Consider the following 24,527-nt stretch of genomic DNA (forward strand, 5'->3'; position numbering starts at 1 on the left):
GGGGATAGATTCCGTAAAAAAGTAAGGAAATTCTTCTTCGCCCAGAGTAGTGGAAAACTGGAACGCTCTTCCAGAGTCTGTTATAGGGGAAAACACCCTCCAGGGTTTCAAGACAAAGTTGGACAAGTTCCTGCTAAACTGGAACCTACGCAGGTGAGGCTGGACTCATTTAGAGCACTGGTCTTTGACCTGAGGGCCGCCGCGTGAGCGGACTTCTGGGCAGGATGGATCACTGGTCTGACCCAGCAGTGGCAATTCTTATGTTCTTATGGAATCAAAGAGAATGATGTTAGATTATGAGAAACATAGGAATTTTCACTGCATGCCTTATTTATTAGCTCTGTTTCTGGTCTTGCTCAGAGAAACAAATATATTCTTGACTACAAAGTAATATGGGAGATAAATTCCTCAACACATATTCAACTGTTTGGAACTCCAGAACATAAAAAAAAGAGAAAACTTTCAAAACAACATTCCTAAGTTAATAATCATTTTGATTTGGATTTAGCTCACACTCTGTTTTCAGCTTTATAATGTTCAGTTGTAGCTTTATAATGATTCTTCCAACCTTTAATTTAGATACTTCTACTGATGACTTTTACATTGAAATACATTTTTAGCCTTTTTGGACAACCACCCCCACCCCACCAAAAAAAAGAAATATATACTTTGCCAAACTGTGGTAAAAAGTGGCCTTAGCGTGTGCTCACACAGGTTATAACCACACGCAAAGGTATTGTTTTCTGCATGAGTAAAAGGCCAAATTTCAGCTTTTCTCTATTGATGACCATGTTCTAATTTTTTATAAGCACCTATCATCGCCCTAGAAAAAAAAAAGTTCAAGGGCCCTTTTACTAATCTGCGCTAAGCACAGTAAAAAAAAAAAAAAAAGGGTATTACAACCAGAATGAAAGAAGTTATCCTGCCGTTGTATCGGGCGATGGTGCGTCCGCATCTGGAGTACTGCGTCCAATATTGGTCGCCATACCTTAAGAAGGATATGGCGTTACTCGAGAAGGTTCAGAGGAGAGCGACACGTCTGATAAAGGGGATGGAAAACCTTTCATACGCTGAGAGATTGGAGAAACTGGGTCTCTTTTCCCTGGAGAAGAGGAGACTTAGAGGGGATATGATAGATTGGCCAATCAGGCCTTAGATTAAGTGGGGATGGGCGGACCCGCTATGCCTAAGGCCTGATTGGTCCAGGCTTCTAGAGCCTGGGCCAATCAGGCCTTAGGCTTCGGCGGGATGGGCCGGGAAGGGGCAGGCCCGCCTCATTTCGACGAGGCTTGCCTGCCGGCTGGACGTGCAAGACCCATCTTGCCGGAAGAACAGGTTTGGTGGAGTGGAGGTTTGGGGGTTCTTAGCACCGGGGGGGGGGGGGGTTGGTGCGTCTTCGGGCAGGAGGGATTGGGCACCCTCCTGCCAGCGATCGATATTGTCGGGGAGGGGAGATCGGTAATGTCGGGGGCGGCGGTCGGTAGTGTCGGGGGGGGGGGGCGGTCGGTAGTGTCGGGAGGGTGCGTCTTCAGGCAGGAGGGATTGGGCACCCTCCTGCCAGCGATCGGTCAGGGGGCCACGGCCCGCTATACTTATAGCGGCAGAGAGATCCCTTGCCGAGATAAGTGTAGCGGGCAGTGTCTAATCTAACCTGATTCTCTAACCCGCGTCTGTAACATGGACGCCGGTTTACAGAATCGGGGTTTAGTTTAGGCTGATTCTGAATAGGACGCCTCTCCCGGGCGTCCTATATAGCAGGGCCTAGGTGTCTTGCGGGCCTCGCCTTCAATATAGGCGGCCTGCCTGGGGAGCATTTTTTTAAAAAAACGTGCATCCCAATTGGCTGATTAGACCGCTGTAGGACGCCTACAGCTGCCTAAAATCGGGACGCACTTTTGGAGAATCAGGGCCTCTGTGTCTCTATATGGCCATTTGGTGGAGGATGGGCTGGGGAGGGCTTCAATGGCTGGGAGGGTGTAGATGGGCTGGAGTAGGTTTTAACTGAGATTTCGGCAGTAGGAACCCAAGCACAGTACCGGGTAGAGCTTTGGATTCTTGCCCAGAAATAGCTAAGAAGAAAAAATAAAAAAATTTAAATTGAATCAGGTTGGGCAGACTGGATGGACCATTCGGGTCTTTATCTGCCGTCATCTACTATGTTACTATGTAAATGCAAATGCGTCCATAGACTAAAATGCACATGTTAGCATTTAATGCATGCTAAATCAATTAGTGCGCTAATTGGTTAGCACACCTTAGTTAAAGAGGGCCTAAGTTGGATCAATGAGGACTGCAGTCTGGTTAGGTTAAGCTACCCGATCGGCAATCTGAAGATCCTTTACTCTCAATATATCCCTCTTGCTTTGAAGGCTATGGTGGTAATGACTTCCGGCGTTAGCCATACCCACAGTGACATTAAGCTCTGTAAAGCAACTACATAGGCGTGATTCTGGCGCATTTTAGTTAAGCGCTGGTAGGCACTTTGGGGTCCTTTTACTAAGGCGCGCTATAATGGATGCGTTAGCGTTTAACACGTGCTAATATTTAGCACACTTTAAAACAGCTAGCACGCCTTAGTAAAAAGACCTCTTTATTTTTACCATTTTTTTTGCTGTTTTAAATGGTATTTCTCAATTAACTTAGGCGCCAGCAGGGCACCTATGGCACTTAAATTTCGGTGCCATTTATAGAATATCCCCCAAATTGCCACCAACAGAATATTGACCGGTTAGACTGTAAGCTTTCTGGGAACAGAAGTACTGTTCAAGAATGTAATTCACCTTGAGGTGTTGAGAAAGGTGTGAGCCAAATCCAAATTAATGTCCCAACACAAGCATGTAAAATAAAAAAAAAAAAATAGAAAAAAAAAAAATCTGAATTATCGCTTCTGTTACAGTGCCATTTTTGCTCATAATATTTTATTCAAGGATTTGCATATAATTACCCACCTAATAAAAGGAGTTATTAGGTTGTAAAGATTCTATCCCTTCCACGCTCTTTTAAATTATGAGCCACTCAAGCTTGAAATCAAAGGTAGAGATGAATGAAGTAATTCAGCTGAATCTCTCTTATTGGGTTTTGCGGTTCACCTAACTGATAAATATGCAAATCAGATCCTTATCAGCGAGTCAGCTGCATGAAGGGGGTATTAAATTCTGAATGCAGCTGAAAATCCAGAAACGGAAAATAAAAAAGAATATCTATAAAGCCTAGCAAATGTGTTTGGCTGCATTATAGTAGACCACTAAGCACCATGGAAGGCCGGGGCTAGAATAAAATAACCATGAAAAGGGCTCCATTAGGTTTCTGAACAGGGGGACTAATTGTAAGCATGTTTGCTACATTCTCTTCCTCATTTCCTGGTTATGTCATAACAAGACCTGCTAGATGCCAGGTTGCCTTTCGTTCTTGAGTTTGAACAGAGAACCCCCATCTTTCCTTTTAGAGCAACTGGTGCCAACTCTACTTTTCGATAGCCCAAGATCGTTATCATTCAGGACACCCACACTCGCTTTGCGTGATACCGTTGCTGAGAGATGAGATTACGCAGTCACTTTAGACCACCTTTCATGGCCTGAATGAAGCTCCTGGCAAAAAAACATCAATTCTGTTTTGGCACCTCCTTTTGGCAGAGGATGGAATTGCTGAGGCTTTAGCAGTTGCCACTGCGTAGCCGGTTATAAAGCCAGCCCATGTTTAGCAAAGATCCATTATAATCTTAAGCACATATTTAAGTCTGAGAATACCGCCTCCTCTTTTTAGGTGTGTTAGAGCTGGTCACACATCATCAGTATGGATTGTACAGTGTGTTCTTCTCTGTGTCAACCATGAACGGGAGTTGCTAGAGGATTACAACTACACTTCTCCCTCCATATTCGTGGGTTTATTACTTAGAAACATAGAAACATAGAAAGATGACGGCAGAAAAGGGCCAAGGCCCATCAAGTCTGCCCACTATAGACCCTCCCCTTAAGATTAGCTAGTGTTTTGCCCTGACCCTCTTAGGGATCCCACATGGGCGTCCCATTTATTCTTAAAATCTGGCACGCTGCTGGCCTCGATCACCTGCACTGGAAGCCTGTTCCACCGATCAATCACTCGCTCCGTGAAGAAATACTTCCTGGTGTCGCCGTGAAATTTTCCGCCCCTGAGTTTGAGCGGGTACCCTCTTGTGGTTGAGGGGCCTCTAAGAAGGAAGATGTCATCTTCCACTTCTATACGTCCGGTGACGTATTTAAACGTCTCAATCATGTCTCCCCTCTCCCTGCGCTCCTCTAGAGTGTAGAGCTGCAAATTGTCTAGTCTTGCTTCGTACGGGAGACCTTTAAGCCCTGAGACCATTCTGGTGGCCATTCTTTGGACCGACTTGACCCTCTGCACGTCTTTGCGGTAGTGTGGCTTCCAGAATTGCATGCAGTATTCCAGATGAGGTCTCACCATGGCCCTGTACAATGGCATAATGACAGCAGGCTTTCTGCTGACAAAACTTCTACGGATGCAACCCAGCATCTGCCTTGCCTTTGAGGAAGCTTGTGACTGATTATTCGTGGTTTTTTGCCTCCCAAACAAAATTCAATTTTAAAGGCTACCTCTGATCCATCCCTGCCTCCCTCCTGCGTCCCGGACCTCTCCAGACCTTACCTGGTGGTCTAGTGGTGACGTGGGGCAGAAATGATCTTCCTATGCTCCTTCCCTGTGCAGAGCTGTCAACAAAAGTGGCTGCTGTGAGTTACCGTTGTAGTCTCGTGAGACCACAGGAACTCATGGCAGCCATTTTTGTTGATGGCTCTGCACGGGGCAGGAGCGTAGGAAGATCGCTCCTGCCTTGCTTCACCGCTAGACCACCAGGTAAGGTCTGGGGAGGTCCAGGACACAGGAGGGAGGTGGGGTGGGACAGAGTTGGCCCTATCAGTTATTTGCAATTTTCCATATTCGTGAGCCAGCTCTGCCCTTATCCCCTGCGAATACGGAGGGAGAAGTATACCTGGATGGGTTTTCCCCCCCCCACACACACACAGTTTTGCAAGTTTCCTATACTAGTGCAAGATGAGTGATTATACTCCAAACCTCGAGATTCAGAGTTTTATCTGTGGCAAAAATACAATCAAAATAAGGGAGTAATTTCATTACAGGGTACCTATGTAAAAGTAAGAAAATGCTTGTTTTATAAAGGCCCACCAGCATTGGGTTGATAAGAAATATGATACTCATGAGATAAAATGAAGAGTTATAGACCAGTATGTAGCAGGGTGGGAGGGTGGTAACTCTGAGGTATGACTTAATTAGAAAGAACAAAAATTGATTTTTTTCTATTTAAATGCTGTTATACCGAATGGGTTAAATGGAGTGCTTGAGTGGGTATCTTTAATTGAATTGAATTGAATTGAATTTGATAGGTAGTAGCTGCGAGAGGTTGGGTCTGCGATAAGAGGCTCTGTGACATGTGATTAAATGTATAAGAAGGTTAGAAAAACACCGCAGCCATGTTCTCTGCTTTAAGTGATGTGTCACAGGAGCAATGGTGAAGTGAGCTAAGGTAAATGTTATGATTTTGAATGGAGTATGAAGTTTACAGAACGGGTTAAAATGAGCATTTTTAATGAGGTGTTCGTTCAACAGTTGGGGTGCTCCTTGATAAAGCTACGGCGAAACATAAACTCTATGTCAGAGCAAAATCCCCTGGCCGTTCATCCAATCCAAAAACAGATGATGAGTATTTAATCTCAATTAAAATTAAAATTTATTAAATGTAAAAGAAATAAATTGGTTAAGAATGACTGAACTTTAAGTGACCGATAACGAGTTGGGTATGAGTCTGCAAATATAGGTTTGATTTAAGCAGCTGAGGTCTGAAGATTTAAAGTTCCGAGATTGATGTTTTGAATGTTTTATAAAGGCAACACAGGTGCTTATGAACCTTTATTTAAAAACCCACCCAGAACCAGTCCCAACAGTATGTGAATTCTTATGCATAAATTTATATGTGCTTTGAAGAGAATGTAAATGTATGTACATCCAAATGTATTTTATAAAATATACACCGCAGGACTGGAATTTAAGAGTTGCCATACTGGGACAGACCGAAGGTCTATCAAGCCTAGTATCCTGTTTTCAACAGTGGTCAACCCAGGTCACAAGTGCCTGGCAAGATCTCAAAGAGAAAAAAAAAAATGATGTTGCTTATTTTAGGAATAAACAGTGGATTTCCCCCATATCCATCTTAATAATGGCTTATGGGCTTTTCTTTTAGGAAGTTAGTTAAACCTTTTTTAAACCCTGCTAAGCTAACTGCTTTTACCAGGTTGCCTAAAATTGGTTATGCAGTTTTGGACAAGGAGCCTAGATCTTCACATAAACTAATTAGCCAACTGGGCACTAACAATTCAACATTGGCATTAATAAGTACTAAATTGGCAGAAATGAACCCCCTCTTTTACAAAGGTGCGCTGTGCTTTTTAGCGCGCGCTAAACGCTAACACGTGCATGTTATCCTATGGAAGCATTAGCGGTTAGCACACGCGTTGATTTAGCGCTTAGCGCACCTTTGTAAAAGAGGGCCTAAGAGTTACATGAAGATCTGGCCTACGCCCTAGCAAGTGGGCTTAAATTTTATAGCAGGCAAGTCTAAAGGAGACATGGCAATGGGAGGGGCATAAGCGAGTCAGGAGCATTTTCAGAAATTAGGGGGAATGTTATAGATTAGCTACATTTGCACGCCCTTCATCATTTGGGCGCAAGCATTTACACCAGTCTGTGGCAGGCATAAATGCTCACACCCAAAGTCAGATGCAAAACGTGTGCTAAGCTAGAATTCTGTAAAGGTCGTTCTATACAGAGAGCCCTTTAGAGAATACGTACAAGCTTAGCATGAATCAGTGACATAGCGAGGGTGAGCAGCACCCCTCCCCGCCCTCTTCTGCATGCGCACACTCCTTCCTCGTATCTTTTTAACTTTGGCGCGACTAGCCACCAACTTACTGCCTGCGTTGGCTTCAGCACTCTCTCTAACATCACTTCCTAGGCACGGGTCCAGGAAGTGACATCAGAGAGACGCGGCCAGCGAGTTGGTGGCTGCTCGTGCCAAAGTTAAAAAGGTTTGAGGATGGGAACGGGTGTTGGTGCCCGAAGTAAGATGGTGCCCGGGGCGGACTGCCTCCTTGCCCCCCCACTCTTACTATGCCACTGGCATGGATCATCCCTAACTTTGGGCGTTATTTTGATTTTCCCCAAAGTATGCATGTGTGATCTTTTCCGTGCACACTGATACAAGTGGACATGGCAAAACCGTTTTACAAAAGCCTTTTCCATATGTAATACGGGTTTTCTAGGAAGAAAACACTTTTATAAAATTACTAAATTTGTGGGGTGGAGGAGGGGGAATTGGAATTAAAGAGGTGAAATATTAAGCTCAAATGGCTAATATTACTGTATGTAAGGATTATTTCGACCTTTCAAATTACTTCCTGATTTAGGCAATATTTAAATGTTACATTTCTTAATATATTAACAAACAAATCTAAAAAAAAAAAAAAAAAATAGTTAACTCCCCCCTTTTAGAAAACTGTAATGTGGTTTTTAGCGTCAACCGTGGCGGTAACAGCGCTGATGCTCATAGGAATTCCACGAGTGTCGGAAATGTTACCACCGTAGCCAGAGCTTACGGCTTTAAATCTGCAAACATATGTGCTTTGAGTATAGTTTGGAAATGGTATGTATTTTATCCAAGGTTTGAATGTCATCCATCTTACGGAAAGGGAAAAACAATCGCTGAAGCCAACTGTATTTTATTAAAAAATCAGATGGAAACATGGGGTCCTTTTACTAAGGTGCGCTAGCCATTTTAGCGCCCGCTAAACGCTAACGCGTCCATTATAGTCTATGGACGCATTAGCGTTTCGTGCGTGCTAATAGTGCGCCTTAGTAAAAGGACCCCATAGTGTGGTATTTTGCCTGGTTTTTAAAGTTTGCATGCTAAAGCACATTATTCACAGGTTTGTTCGGTTTTTTTTTATTATTCGCTTTTCCTAAATGTATTTTTCTTACATCTTTTCTGTTTAAGCTCTAAGAAATTAAATCCATAGACAAATGAGGAACAAAACTGTGGCAGCAATTTGACCTGGCAGTTTTTGTAATTTTTTTTTTCCTTACTTTTACCCAAAGGTTAGCTTTTCAATGATATCTGTCATTGTATTGTGCTGTTTATAACACTTCGGTGCACCAATATGCTGTGGTATTTCCCATATATGGATACAATTGAATTCAAAGTAAAAAAAGATAAGTTTTTTTAAGGGCTGCAAGATTAGCTTCACCATGGAACCTTGAACTCCTGCTCCGAAAATCTCATTTCTTAATTATGTCACATGAATCCCTCAGATTTTGCTTCGAGTAGTGCTCTGAGCTGGCAGTGAGATGCTTGGCTACGATGATGCTTATTGAAGCCTAACCTGTAATAATGGAGCATTTATAGAACTGAAAGTGAAACTTCTGTGCGAAGAAAACCCAATGATGAGAAAGGCTTTGTGGTGTGTATATGCATGGAATACTGGTATACTGCAATGCTCCAAGGTAACTCAAATCATCCACTCTTGAGCAGCTATTAGAAGGCCGAGCCTGTGATAGCATTAAGTTGTTTCATCAGCCCTTCCAAGCTTGCCATTTGTTCACTCAGGTCATCTTGTTCGTATACCTGTGGACAAAAGAAAAGAAACAGCGATAGACATTTATTTAAAAATTGATATACCGTGACTACACGGTTTACAAAAGTTACAATCATAACAAGTTAAACGTCACATAGAGACACAATTGCAGAACAGTTCTCATTAAAAAAAAAAAACAACGAACACAGGAAAGCGCTAACAAACAATTGATTTTTCGGCATTCTCTTAAAATTCATCCTCCAAGTACAGCATCGCAAAATTGCAGGCAGCGCATTCCAGAACTAAGCACCTGCCACAGACAGCATCGCTGCACCAATCCTAACATGACAGATTGATATCTTACCCTCTAAGCTCAGCTTCATACTATTTTCTGATTTTTGGCAGCCCCCCCCCCCTTATCCAGCTCTTCTCGATGGCATGATCTACCTCTAGTAGAATCCTTAACAGAATACAACTAAACCTTCTAACTACAAAAAATCTCCAATACAGGCATATTTTTCATTCTATGCTGACCTTCCTGGCCGTAAAACGTGGAACGACCTTCCTCCCAGAAACAATCAAAATAGAAACTAGCTTTACCAATAGATAAGACATGGTTTTTCAAACTTTACTTCAAAAACAGACAAAAAATTTTAGTTGGTCATAAAATACAGATGTTCCCAGATCTTTCACGGGAGAAGCAAAAGCGCCGCCGTGAATTTCTTCTTTTGAAATCTGGGGTTATATCTTTGGGGGCTATTTTCTATTTGAGACACCCGTGTAAGTGTATTGTGTGTTACCGAACTGTTAAATATGTGTTTTTTTGAATCATCTCAATTGACAACTTTTGTGGCAATGTCTCGTCTGGACGCAGAAAAATCTTGAGCCCTATAAGTTGATTAAGTATAGGACCTCGTATTCAGTGCTATAGTTTTCAGCATTTTGTTAAAACTTTGCATTTTCTTTTGTTTTCGCTATTTCTGGAGTTTTGGATCCAATATGAGGACTTGAGCATAAATGGTTAAAGGTTGTTTTCTTTATTAACTGTATATTCAAATGTAGTCTACTATTATTGCTTTCTGTACAAGTGTAATACTTGAACTTTAAATTGAAAATTAATAAAGATTTAATGACAAAAAAAAATAAAAAATAGAAACTAGCTACATCTTATTCCGCAAGAAACTGAAAACTCTTTACTTTGATACCTGAATCTACGTGAAATTCTCAAGCACTCTCCCTACAAGTCAGTTACCGTCCTTTGTCTTCTCTTTTTCCCTATCTCCCTCACTCCGCCCTTCTCCTCTTTCTACCTTCTCTAAGTCGCCTTGAGCCTGCATAGCTATGCGCAACACGCAAATAGAAGACTAGATTATATTCTAGACTGATAAATTTCAAAAAATCCTTGTAAAACAACCGGAGATAGATATATAGCTATGAGACTCTATTTTTAAAGATACTGTAGGCATGTGGCAAAGAATGCAGGGTTACATTACACTATTAATTTATATTTTAAACAAACAGAAAAAGCAAACGAGATGTATATGTCGACCAACAGTTACATTTATTAGCATAAAAAAAATCCTAGTATAGTTACTTGGTTTGAAAACAGGGCTTAAAAGCGAAGGTCCAGATTAGGATCCCAGTTTGCTTTCTTCAGAGGAAAAACAAGTAACAAATACTGACTTGCTGTAAAAATATTAATGAGTCTTAAACAGTATCGAAAGGCAAATTGTGTTGGTGTCTCCAGGAAGCTCTGCGTGCCAAATAAATGTAACTGTTGGTTACATAAGAATATAAGAATTGCCTTACTGGGTCAGACCAATGGTCCATCAAGCCCAGTAGCCCGTTCTCATGGTGGCCAATCCAGGTCATTAGTACCTGGCCAAAGCCCAAGGAGTAGCAATATTCCATTCAGAACATAACATAACATTGTGCTTATTGACCGCGTAACCAGAAGTTCAACGCGGTTTACAAAAAGTTATAAAAGTAAACATGTTAGTACTATTGGTACAATCTCTTATCCTTGGGATGATAGACTACTGCAACATACTATACCTACCTTGTCCTGTGACCATGATGAAGCAATTGCAGACAACACAGAATACAGCCCTGAGACTTGTCTATTTCCTAAAAAAATATGACCATATCACAGAGGCATACCATGACTCGCACTGGCTTCCAATAGAAGCGAGAGTTCACTTCAAATTCTACTGCTTACTTTACAAGGCTATCAACGGAGAAAGCCCAACCTACTGGAATAACCGACTAATTCAATCCTCCTCAACCAGACACAGAAGAACCCCATTCACTATTCTCTTACCCATTATCCAAAAATGTCAAACGAAAAAAACTTTATGACAACCTAATAGCCTCCAAAGCAGCTAAGCTGGACAGACAATTCACCAATCTGTTATCTTCAACCACAGACTACAAAACCTTCAAGAAAGATATTAAAACCATACTCTTCAAAAAAACACATAAAACCTATCCAGCACAACCAATCCCAACCCAACATCCAACACTCTCTATATCCTTAGTACTCTCTAATATTCTTCTATTTACCAAACATTATCTAAAACCCCATAATTCACCCTATTCTTATATCCTAAAGACTTCTACTTTCCGTTGGTAACTCTCTACCCAATCGTTTTTTTTTTGTTGTTTTTTTTACCTTAAATTTTATCTCATCGCTCATTCTATTACTTCAAATTTGGAATGTAATTCTTATTTTACTTTGGATGTAATCCGCCTTGAACCGCAAGATAATGGCGGAATAGAAATCACTAATGTAATGTAATGTTAGATGAAATAAGATGATTCATTAAACAGTCAAATATTTAGAAAAAAGATAGGTCTTCAATTGTTTTCTAAAATGGCCATAGGAATGGGTAGTAAGCAACAATATTCGAAATTCGTTGTCATGAAGAACTGCCTGAGTTGCCAAAATATGATTATGAAATTTCTTACCCTGGAAGGGTGGAAAATTAAACAAAGGATTAGTTCTTCTACTATGTCTGTATGATGCTAAAGAAAATCTATTGACTAAGTAAGAAGGAGCTGTACCATGAACAGCCTTGTAACAGAAACAGCCTACTTTAAACAATACCCGGGCCTCCATTGGCAGCCAATGCAATTCACAATAAAAGGGTGTAACATGATCAAATTTATTCAGGCCATAAGTCATTCTGACCACTGTATTCTGTATTATTATAAGCCTTGCTAATTCTTTCTTGGTAACTGTCAGATAGATAATATTACAATAATCGAGAAGATTGAACCAGTAATCTAAAAGCAGTAAATTCCAAATAAGATCTAATTGTTCACAATTTCCATAACATGAAGTGGCATTTACGCACTACAGCATCTATCTGAACGTGCATTGTAAGATGCTGGTCTAGAACAACTCCCAAAATTGTAATCGTTGGATGAATTATATACTGAGTTGAATTTATACTAATAGAAGGTTCAGAAGAAATATTACTAGCAGTCGCCACGAAAAACTTTGTTTTGCCAGAGTTTAATTTGAGTTTAAATTATTGCATCCAGGAATCCATCTGTTTCATTACGATTTCAACTTGCTATACAGCAAGATTCTGGAATCCCAAAGAATAACAAAAGATTCCGGAACCCCAAAGAGTAGCAACATTCCATTTAGAATCCTAAAGAACAGCAAGATTCTGGAATCCCAAAGAGTAACAAAAGATTCTGGAATCCCAAAGAGTAACAAAAGATTCCGGAACCCCAAAGAGTAGCAACATTCCATTTAGAATCCTAAAGAACAGCAAGATTCTGGAATCCCAAAGAGTAACAAAAGATTCCGGAACCCCAAAAAGTAACAAAAGATTCCGGAACCCCAAAGAGTAGCAACATTCCATTTAGAATCCTAAAGAACAGCAAGATTCTGGAATCCCAAAGAATAACAAAAGATTCTGGAATCCCAAAAAGTAACAAAAGATTCCGGAACCCCAAAGAGTAACAAAAGATTCTGGAACCCCAGAGAGTAGCAACATTCCATCCTACCGATCCAGGGCAAGCAGTGGCTTCCCCTGTGTCTTTCTCAATAACAGACTATGAACTTTTCCTCCTGGAAATTGTCCAAACCTTTCGCTTTGTTTGGTACTGTATATATTGAGGCAAGATTTCTTCTTTAATTTGTATTCTGCCATACCTTGTAGTTCTAGTCAGAGTATACATAAAAAGAAGCTGAACAACATCAGGAATTACAAAGCTAAAAAGACTCCTTTTTACAAACCCACAGTAGTGGCTGCTGCTACAGTATTCGCGCCAATGCCCGTGGCTTAATGCCGGAATATCTTTTGGATTCATTCACATTTACTAGTTGGAAAACATTCCAGAAAATCTCATGCGTTATTCACTTTTCCATTTGCCAAGGGTTGCAAATTTAAAAGATTTTATCAGCGCCTTCTGTCCTTTCAAGCGGCATTATGGGACAAGGATTTGAATCATTTTATTATGTTTTCTGACACCTACCAACAATTTCGTTGTGCTTTAAAAACATTTCTTTTTATTAAATCTTTTGGAAATTAGGTACTCTTGCTTACTGTGTTCACCTTGTAAATTCTTAAAAAAAAAATTATTGATTTATTCAATTTTAATTAAACATACAGCATATACATGCATTAAGAAACAGAAATCAAAAAGCTATACCAGCAATAACTTACATCAAAATAATTATTCATAAGAACATAAGAAGTTGCCTCCGCTGGGTCAGACCAGAGGTCCATCTCGCCCAGCGGTCCGCTCCCGCGGCGGCCCATCAGGCCTATTGCCTGAGCAATGGTCTCTTGACTATTTCTTTAACCTACCTCTTACTCCTATCCCTATAACCTACCTCTACTTCTATCTGTACCCCTCAATCCCTTTGTCCTCTAGGAACCTATCCAAACCTTCCTTGAAGCCCTGTAACGTGCTCCTGCCTATCACAGCCTCCGGAAGCGCGTTCCATGTATCCACCATCCTCTGGGTGAAAAAGAACTTCCTAGTGTTTGTCCTAAACCTGTCCCCTTTCCTTACAGAAGTTACCATCTGGTAAATTCCATAGCTGATTTCTCTATAAGTCCTCAACTTAATAGGGGGGAGAGCATGAAAAAAAAGAGGCACAAATTAAAACAGGCCAAATTGCACAATAGAAAATAAGTGATGTCCGAACCTGCATTTTACGCTTATTTTCAATTAAAAAAAAAAAAAAAAGAGCCCAAGAGCTAGTCTCGATGGGCGACTATAACAATGGGCTGGATGGCCCAAGTAGTCACCCATGTTGAGACAGTTTGCATGGGTAAGGGGGAGATAGTTGAGTAAGAGTGGGTTGGAGGTGGAAAGAAGGGACTTGGTTTCCCACCGGGAGGCCGGGAATGGATTGGTTGGGCAAGGGGAAGCAGGAAATGATGGGAAGGGGTTATAGGTTGCATCCCTCTGAGGAACAGGGCACATCCCTTTCCCTCTGATTCAAGTTTCCCGCCCACCCTCCCCTTTGGATATGGGTTCTCTCAGGTGATTTGGGGGTTTCGGGTTGTCGCAGTGGCGGTAACCCGAGCTACAAGGTTTTGGCTCATTGGAAGATGAGCGGGTATTTGGAAGTCAGCTCAGTTGAGTGGTGATGCCACGGGTCAGGTGACCCTGCAAGAGGAGGGCATGGCGGTCCATGCCTAGCCCCCTAGGCTCATCAGGGGATGAGCGGTTAAGGGGAAGCGAGCTCAAGTGAGCGAATAGGTCTTGAGGCCCGTGGCACGGAATAGGGGTATGGAGATCCATGCCACCCCCTAGACCCTTGCTAAGATGGCAGGGTCAGGGGAATACAATTGTGAGTTTTGTAAAATTGCAATGTCTTGTAGCTCAGGGTGAAGCAATTGTTCATTGCTTCTTGGTTGTCCCAATAAACAAAGATGCGGCCTGATTTTTACCATCAAAAAAGTGCCTGTGTTTTATTTATCATTGACATTATTGCTGAGGACATAAGTGCGTAAGTGAATACCATGAAGGGGTGTGGTAATTGGGGGTTGGGAATGGGTTAGACGGAGGTGTGTAGGGATGACAACTTGGCCATTCCAGATCCATATGTTAAAGCCTTTAGTTGTTTGGGATCAAAGTAAAGATACCTGTTTGATTCAAATTGAATCAAACAATTACAAGGAAAATATTTTAAAAAATGCGCACCCAGGGATAACACCTTGGGGCGTAACATCAGGAATTGCTTCCTTTTTTCCTGTGTATCTACACAGACGTCAGGAAATACCCATACTTCTCCTCCCCAAAACAATTTATCAGAGTTACGAAAAAACAATCTCATCACCCAGTCCTTATCAGACTCAAATTCAAATGTGACCAGGGGTGTACTTCTTCCACACTCCTCTTCTAACGATTTTTCTAACTATAGGAATTCATGGACAGTTGTAGACTTATATTCTTCACAAATTTGGGACATTGTTTTGGGTTTTGCTAATTTTGGGATTTTTATCACATTTTTGTTATCACGAGTTCCGATCTCAGCAGCAGCGATCTGTTCGATGACATCTCGTTTTATCTACCCAACCAGAAGCTGCCCAGTGAATGTTATCATTTTGAGCTAAGTAACAGTTTTACATCTTATATACGTTACAAGTTTGCACATACAGTGGTACCTCGGTTTATGAGTGCACCGGTTTGCGAGTGTTTTGCAAGACGAGCAAAACATTTGCAAAATCGGTGCCTCGGAAACCGAGCACCCCCCCCCCCCGCAATCTGGCACCCCCCCTGCGATCCGGCACCCCCCTGCCTCGAACCGGCACCCCCCCGCCACGATCCGACCCCCCCTGCCACGATTGGGCACCCCCCGCCACGATCCGACCCCCCCGACACAATTGGTCACCCCCCCGCCGCTTCTTACCCTCATCTGGGCACTCTTGAAGATCGGCCTCCTCGTCTGCTGGGCCTTGAGCATCTGAGCATGCTCAAGGCCTGCGAGTTCACGTTCTGAACGTGAACGTGAACTCGCAGGCCTTGAGCATGCTCAGATGCTCAAGGCTCAGCAGACGAGGAGGCCGATCTTCAAGAGTGCCCAGATGAGGGTAAGAAGCGGCGGGGGGGGGTTGTCGGATCGTGTCAGGGGGGGGGGCCCAATCGTGTCGGGGGGGAGGTCGGATCGTGGCGGGGGGTGCCGGTTCAAGGCAGGGGGGGGTGCCAGATCGCAGGGGGGGCCTTCGAGGGGAGCAATGCCAGTTCTCGGGGGGGGGGGGGGGAAACGCATCAAAGCGAGTTTCCATTATTTCCTATGGGGAAACTCGGTTTGATAAACAAGCATTTTGGATTACGAGCATGCTCCTGGAACGGATTATGCTCGTAATCCAAGGTACCACTGTACTTTTGAAGTGTTCATAGACTTAGGGCTCCTTTAACGAAGGCATGTTAGCGGTTTAACATGCGTATTAGTGCACGCTAAACCACCGGACGCGCTAGCCACTACCGCCTCCTCTTGAGCAGCTGGTAGTTTTTCAGCTAGCACGGGGGTTAGCGCGTGATTAAAAGTCACGCGCGTTAAGGCCGTTACTGCGGCTTCGTAAAAGGAGCCCTTATTCTAACAGTCTGATTCTCTTGAACTATAAGTAGGGCAGACAGGTGGATGCGATGATGTCTTGTTTCAACACCATATTAAGATGATGCTCTTGAGAGGATTTGGTGCTTTGAACTGAGCATTTACTTTAGAAATTTATATTTTTAATTTGAGGAATTGCTTGTTATATCTATATATACCAAAAAACTTTTTTCTTTTGATATATTTTTTTAAATTTTGATAGTTGTGATTTTATTTTTGAAATTCAGAATTGTTTATTCTATGTGTTGATCTCCCCATTCATTTTTTCCCTTGGTATAACAATCAAACTGCCCATAGAGAGATCTTCCTGGACATGTGTCTGCCGTTTTTTCCCTGGCAAAAAACAGATTCGAGAAAACGGAGGCACAGCTTCCTTTGGAACCCCAGAACTTCCATCAGATATTTCTTAAGCAGTTCAATGGGGGCTATATTCTTGAACTGAGGAAAGTTGACAAAACGCAGGTTCAACCTTCGGGTATAATTCTCCATTTTTTCTACTTTACTTCTCAATCCCACATACCGTTGAGTATAAGTCAAGGTATTAGATTTTATCTCTCTAAGATCTCGTTGAGCTTCCTCCAGACCCTTCTCAATCTCAAAATTCTTTGCCTCCTGGATGACAATACGTGTTTTACAGTCTTGCAAAGAATTATCCACCAATAACGTGTTTCCCATGAAAATCTCCTGCAAGCGTGCTACAGCAACCCAGAGTCTAATGTAACATGGGAGGGTTTGACCAAAGGTGTTAGGAGCTGCTCACCAATATCTTGCCGATGATCCAAAATCTCAGTCCTGGAGCTCTCTTGGGACTGCTTCTCTACTCCTCCCACGGCACCTTCAAGCTCCAAGGGAAGCACAGAATCTGCTCCCATACTGGTTTTCAGCAACTCCTGCCGCGCTCAGGTTGCTCCCTTCTGATGATGAAAAAAACGCAGAGTAAATTGTTCCCCACAGGCTCATCAGTTGCCCTGGGCGCAATCCCATGCCTGGGTCAGAGGGCGGAAGTCTCTCCTCCAGTGACGTTGAGCTCAGGTAGGGCCACCTCTGTGCCTGCACCCGCTCCGGGGAGTCGCGCTATGCGGACTACAAACTTGTCAATGGTGGAAAGGGGAAGTGGAGAAGACTCAGAAGGGTAAGTCCTAACTTTCCCCTTTCTCTTACCCATCTCAGTCAATGTTTTAGAGCGCTCAAGCTCGAAGAAAAAGTTTCCAACAAGGAGTCCTTCACAGCGCTACTGAGCCGGCTCTCCCTGAAGTCACCTTGTAAATTCTTAATCTTTTGTGAACTGCATAGACCTTAACGGTTTTGCAGTATAAAAGTGAGTTTTATGTTATGTCATCAGAGCAATGGCAGCCACTACTGTGGTTTTGTAAAAGGAGGGAGGGGGAGCAGTAAAAATTTCAAAACACATGTAACAGTTAATCATAGATCTTCGAAATAATAACCCCCCTCCTCCCCTTTTACTAAGCAGCGACAGAGTTCCTACCGCAGGATGAATCACTAAGGCCCTGATTCTCTAAAAGTGCGTCCAGATTTTAGGCAGCTGTAGACGTCCTACAGCTGTCTAATCAGCCAATCGGGATGCACGTTTTTTAAAAAAAAATGCTCCCCAGGCAGGCCTGAAGGCGCCTCCGGGAGCCTAGGGAGACCCGCAAGATGCCTAAGCTCGTCTAAGGGCCTTAGGCGGGCCTTAGGCTGAACCTAGGCGGCCCTACGCGTCTCCCTAGTAGATGAGAAGCTTAAAAATGTAGGCCAGCAAAATGCTGGTCTACATTGTAAGTAGACGCGGCCGCTAAACTTATCGCGGCAAGGGATCTCTCTGCCGCTATAAGTATAGCGGGCCGTGGCCCCTGACCGATCACTGGCAGGAGGGTGCCCAAACCCTCCTGCCCGAAGACGCACCCCCCCCGACACTACCGACCGCCCCCCCCATTACCGATCCCCCCCGACAATATCGGTCGCTGGCAGGAGGGTGCCCAATCCCTCCTGCCCGAAGACGCACCCCCCCGGCGCTAACAACCCCCACTCCACCAAACCTGTTCTTACAGATGGGTCTTGCACGTCGAGCAAGCAGGCACGCCTCGTCGAAATGAGGCGGGCCCGCCCCTTCCCGGCCCATCCCGCAGAAGCCTAAGGCCTGATTGGCCCAGGCTCTAGAAGCCTGGACCAATCAGGCCTTAGGCATAGCGGGTCCGCCCATCCCCACTTAATCTAAGGCCTGATTTCTACCGCAGCTTAGTAAAAGGGGGAGGAGGGAAAGTTTTTAATTCACTCTTAAAAATGTTTAAAAGTAGTATCAGCAAATAAAACCCCCAACACTTCCTCATCCAATTTGGCTTCTTGATAGTCAAATAAGCTCTCAAATAACTTCATTCTTTTCTTCCCTTTAATGGTCAGGTTGTTTAATAACCTATGACCCCTATGAGATCATGTGTTTTCAACTATTTAAATCTAGAAATCCAAAACGAAGGAGCTATACCATGCAGAATTTTATAAAAACACAACCAAATTTAAACGTCAACCGTGCTCAAATTGAAAGCCAGTGTAGTTTCACATAATAATCTGAGATATGATCAAACTTAGATAACAAAAAAGTCAACTTCGCAGCTGTATTTTGGACAGGGATTGCCATGCAAATGATTACCAAAAACTGGAAAAACTGGGACAGGCTTAATTTTTCCTTTTGGTGGGAAACCTTATGTCTAAGTTATAGATATGAAAAAATGAATTCAGAAATATTGGGTCATAATAAACTATTTAAAATAACATGGGGGTCCATTAACGAATTTTGTTAACTCTGACTAGTTGTATAATGCCTTCATTTCCTATTTGATTTGCACACACATCCAGGTAGGGTGGGAGGGAGGGGGGAAAATACATTTTGTATTATTCTTTGATCGAATGTAGTGCTGTTCATGATATTAATTTTATGTAAAATTTAATGCACTTTGTACTCAAATTAAAAATCAATAAAGAATTAAAAAAAAAAAAAGCTAATGAAGTTTGACATAATAATCTGAGATATGATCAAACTTAGATAACAAAAAAGTCAACTTCTCAGCTGTATTTTAGACTGTCTATAGTTGTTTCGACGAGTTCCCTGAGCAAGACAGATATAAAATATTGCAGTAATCCAATGCCCCAAAATTAAAGGCATAAACTAAGAACTGACATTGGGCTTGTTCAAAATATTTGCGAATATAACATAAATTTCACATTAACAGAAAAGATGTTTGGACCACTTTGGCAACCTGCATGCCCAAAGAGCAATGCCTATCCACCCGTACCACCAAAAAGCCATAAGAAAGATGCTAGGGGATATTCCATACCACTGATCTTAACAGTTGCGAGGGTTTAATATCACCCTCCACCAATAACGCATTGGTCTTATTAGAATTAAGGGCTCCTTTTATGAAGGCGCGTTAGGGCCTTAACGCGCAGAATAGCGCGTGCTAAAATGCCGCGCCTGCTAGCTGCTACCGCCTCCTCTTGAGCAGGTGGTAGTGTTTTGACTAGCACGCGCTAATCCGGTGCATGCACGAAAAACGCTAGCGCACCTTCGTAAAAGCAGCCCTAAGTATGAGCTTACAAGATGACATCCACTCCTCCATCGCATAAAAAAATCTCTTCCAAATCCCCAAACGAGTCTTCCATAGTGCGGTCAATTGGGATTAGAAGGGCAATGTCATCTGCACAGCTGTATGAAACCATTAAAACAAGCCAATGAATAGGATGTTCAGGTTAAAATCAATACAACTGATTTCTTATGTCTTTTGACAACTATTTAATTTATTTTAACCGTGGTAGCGTTTTTAGCACCGTCCACAGTGGTAACAGCTCCAACGGTCATAGGAATTCCTATGAGTGTCGGAGCTGTTATCACTTGTTATCACTGCAGCTGGCACTAAAAACTGCACAACGTTTTTGCAAAAGGAGGGAGGGGTTAATGTGGTGTCTTACATACCTCTAAGTCTCCCAAAGAAACATGTCAAGTTTATTAGATGTTTCTATACTGCCTATCAAGGTTATCGAAGTGGTTTTACAATCAGGTACTCAAGCATCTTCCCTATCTGTCCCAGTGGGCTCACAATCTATCTAATGTACCCGAGGCTATGGAGGACTGAGTGACTTGCCCAGGGTCACAAGGAGCAGCACAGGGTTTGAACCCACAAACCCAGGGTGCTGAGGCTGTAGCTCCAACCACTGCCCCACACAGATAGAGGCCAAATGGCGCATCCAATCTGTCCATAAGTACATTAGAATAGGCTTACTGGGTCAGACCAATGGTCCGTCAAGCCAAGTAGCCCGTTCTCACGGTGGCCAATCCAGGTCACTAGTACCTGGCCAAAGCCCAAAGAGTAGCAACATTCCATTGTCTCCTCCTCTCCCTATTGGCTAAGGCTCTTAACATGTGCATTGTGACATGATAGAGCTTTATGGTTATAGAAACATGATGGCAGATAAAGGCCAAATGGCCCATCCAGTTTGCCCATCTGCAGTAACCATTATCTCTTCCTCTCTCTCTCTAAGAGATCGCACGTGCCCATCCCATGCTTTCTTTAATTCAGACTTAGTCTCTTGTGGGATTTTGACCTAAGAGCTCAATTTCAGGATCAATTAAAATTCTCATACAGTCTTTCACCGATTCTGCTTACCTAACTTTTGGGAGAATTTCTTTCCTCCAACAGATGTTGTAAAGAATGTACAATTTTAAAATGATGCAAGCAGACTGCTTATGAAGCTTTTTGTACTTTATTCGGCTTCCCCCCTGTGCTTTAATCCAGACTCGATTCACAATTTTAATTTCATTCTGTTCTTTGGCTTCTCCTGAGTGTAAAATTTTGCAGCGTTCCACATTTGGAAATAATGCAATACTTTATTCTTCAAATGTGCTAATTTCTACTTCTGTCAATTATTGCATGCAGCAGGTTATACAGTAGTTGTGATTCTCCCTCCCCCCTTAAGGGATCTCAGTTTCTCTTATCTGCCATGTGCAAACAGATCCATTAGAGTTGGAAAACATTCAAAGAAAACTAAGCTTCGGCTAATCCTTAGCCTGGCTGCAGTATATCTCTCTTTCCCAATAATGGATTTTATATGATAGTGCGGTGGCTTTACTATTTCTCTGAAATCCAAGCCCCAGATGTTAAAAACCTAATTCCACTCCGACAGTTAACCAAACAATACGATTGTTTGGTTCTACAAATGGCTGGTAATGTGGGCAATGATCCAGTCAATAGACTAACCAAAAGCGAGACCGCAAAGATATACTGTATTGTGTTTGGTAGGTTTTGCAGCAAAATAATGTTTTGTTAATATGCTGTTGGCTGACAACCAGTATGAGCATCAAAGTGATATGCACAAATAAGGTGTTTCTCTCATGTTGGTACTGTGAGAGACAATGTGCTGTCAGAAAATCTCAGATGCGAGCCTTTTGTTATCAGAAACACAACATAATAGATTATTGGCTAACTGTATTCTATTATAAAGCATGAGGTCAAGAGGCAAAACAACATTATAGTAAAAGTGCACACTTTTCTTAACTCAAATTCAGCATCTTAAAGTCAAACTCAACTAAAATTTCACCTTCCCAGGGAATATAGTATTCCCCCATTAGCCATTTTGAGCCAATCAGGGCCTTCGACCCCTCCCACTGCATCTAAAGATGCATTGGGAGGGGGAAAGCCCCGTCATTGCAGCATGTGGCCCTGTAGGCAGGAGGGAGTGAGCTTCCCTCCTACCATTTGCTCTTCCAAAGGTATGGGGAGGGGTTGTTCCGGGCATGTGTGTGTATGCGGAGGGGGGGGGGGGGCAAGAATGTTGGGGGGATGTGTGGGGGGGCAGAGATGTCGAGGGAGGTAGGGGATATCGGTATGTGAGAAGGATGTCGGGGATGTCAGGGGGAGGGGTGTAGGGCTCCGTGGCTCAGCTGATCCTAGCAGGGGGAATCCCCATCACCTGAGCTGCCAGAAACTGGCTCAGTTGATGGGGATTCCTTCAGCTGTGACCAGACAAGGTAGCTGGTGGGTACGTCTACAAAACTTGCTCTTGCACGTTTTTGACATGGATGTTTTTATTTTTGAAAATGGGCAAAAAAGTAGACATCCTTAGGACCAAAACTTATACCTTGTTCCTTTTCAAAAATAAAAGATAGACATTTGGCAACTTTGAAAATGTACATTCTAATACGGATCTTGCATGGTGGTGGTGGCGTAGAAAGGAGAGGGTGAGGGTGGTGGTCCACCCTGGGTGCCATGTTGGTGGGGGCGCTGGCACCAAGCTTCCTTTCCGCCCCCTCTGCCTCTTCCCACTCTTCTCCTCGCCACTCACGCCCCCTTCCCTTCCTATATACCACGCCTCCTTTCCACCCCCTCCACCTCTTCCCCTTGCCACACACGCCCCCTTCCCTTCCTACGTACCACACCTCCTTTCCACCCCCTCTGCCTCTTCCCACTCTTCCCCTCGTCATGTGTGCTCCCTTCCTTTCCTACATACCGCGCCTCCTTTCCACTCCCTCCACCTCTTCCCGCTCTTCCCCTCGCCAGTGGGTCCCCTTCCCTTCCTACGTACCATACCTCCTTTCCACCCCCTCTGCCTCTTCCCACTCTTCCCCTCGTCATGTGTGCTCCCTTCCTTTCCTACATACCGCGCCTCCTTTCCACTCCCTCCGCCTCTTCTCACTCTTCCCCTCGCCATGTGCGCCCCCTTCCCTTCCTACATACCACGCCTCCTTTCCACCCCTCCGCCTCTTCCCACTCTTCCCCTAGCTACACGTGCCCCCTTCCCTTCCTATGTACCACGCCTCCTTTCCACCCCTCCGCCTCTTCCCACTCTTCCCCTCGCCATGCATGCCCCCATCCCTTCCCCGTACCTCTAGTTGTTCACCGCCACGAGCAAACAACTTCAAAATGTTCCTCACGACCGCATCAGCTCTCCCGCTGACGTCACTTCTGAGTGCCACGCATACACAGGGTCGCGAGGAGCATGTTGAAGTTGTTACTTGCGGTGGTGAACAACACGCAGCTGGGGGGAGGTCAAGGAAGGAGGGAGGTGCGGAGATGAGGGCGGGGTGCCTCTGCCACAGGCACCTCTAACCCTCGCTAAGCCACTGCTAGTGACTAAATTGAACCAATATATGTCAGGTAGACTATTATGATCATGTGAAAGGAAAGATTTTCTCCATATCTTAAAGGCTCACCTTGCCTCAACCAGAAATAGTGCATTTTTCTACTTCATTTAACAGTTTTAGTGGCTATGTTTTAGAAATGTTAATTTCTTTGATGCTCTCAAGCTCTGACAGTGACGGATCTGTGAAGTGGGCTGTGCCGGGAGTTGCATTAAGACCTGCACTAAAATATGACGGTTTGCTATCAGGCCACTTCAGAGACTTTTCTATCTCTTAAATTTGTTTTATTTTTAATTTTTTATCTTCTTTCATTCTTTCTATTTTCTATCTCTTTGATTTTTGATCTTGGAAATGTATTACATATTTTTTATTTTAATCAGGTACTTTAGCTAGATTGTGAGCCTTCGGATTGGGTCGTTTTTCTCACGTACCTAATTTCATTTTAGTTTGATACATTGTAAACCGCTTAGGTCAGTAAAATGCAGGAGCAGTAGATCAAATCTTAAATAAATATAAACATAAAGAAATGAGTAAAGTTAAGACCCAACAAAGAGCCTTTCAAATAGAGTGATCACCCCTTTAGAATCTGGTGCTTAAACAAGTGGAAGAAAATGGTGTTTCGTTAACATCTAAAATGTGATTGTTTGCATAAACAGGGAAAGGAATGGGGACTTGAATATTGCCCTTTTGTGGCTTTGGCATTCAAAGTGGTGGGCACTGGAGGATTGAGTGAGAAAGCCCAGCAGCACTGGGATTTGATCTCATAACCTCTGGGTGCAGAGGCAGCAATTCTGCCAGTGAGCCATGGTTGAAATACGTAAAGCCCCCTTTTCCTTAGAATGTAGGGTATGGGTGGGTAGGAGGGAGTAAAAATGATTGTTCATGTATTTCTGAATGATGAATGTGCTTTTTCTAACAAAATTATTCTATATACAATTGTTTATTGCACTTTGATAGTTTGGAAAATCAATAAAGATTTTTTTTAAAGAGTTATTGCTATTTATTGTCAGCAATTTGGATATTTCTATGCATCCTGATAAGCACTTTTTCAATTAAGTGATTCATTTAGGTGCCTAACTTTTGGTGCTGTTACCAAAATATAGCCCACAAGGTTGCCCCCATAGTTATATTGCTGCATTTAGTATTACATGTTGGAAATTCCTCAAATCCAATTTCC

General features: G+C 43.0%; 1 protein-coding gene across 3 annotated transcripts in view; it reads right to left on the bottom strand.

Annotated features, from left to right (window-relative positions):
- Positions 1-7,551: 7,551 nt before the first annotated feature.
- DCC (DCC netrin 1 receptor) overlaps positions 7,552-24,527 on the bottom strand; it is a 906,493-nt gene continuing 889,517 nt past the window's right edge. For all 3 annotated transcript variants that reach the window (XM_033934276.1, XM_033934287.1, XM_033934268.1), the window contains one exon: positions 7,552-8,686. In XM_033934276.1, the coding sequence (XP_033790167.1) occupies positions 8,597-8,686 (90 nt within the window). In that variant the 3' untranslated portion in view covers positions 7,552-8,596. The remainder of the gene's footprint in view (positions 8,687-24,527) is intronic.

The sequence above is a fragment of the Geotrypetes seraphini genome, chromosome 1, assembly GCF_902459505.1.
Source record: "Geotrypetes seraphini chromosome 1, aGeoSer1.1, whole genome shotgun sequence".
Taxonomy (NCBI): Eukaryota; Metazoa; Chordata; class Amphibia; order Gymnophiona; family Dermophiidae; genus Geotrypetes; species Geotrypetes seraphini.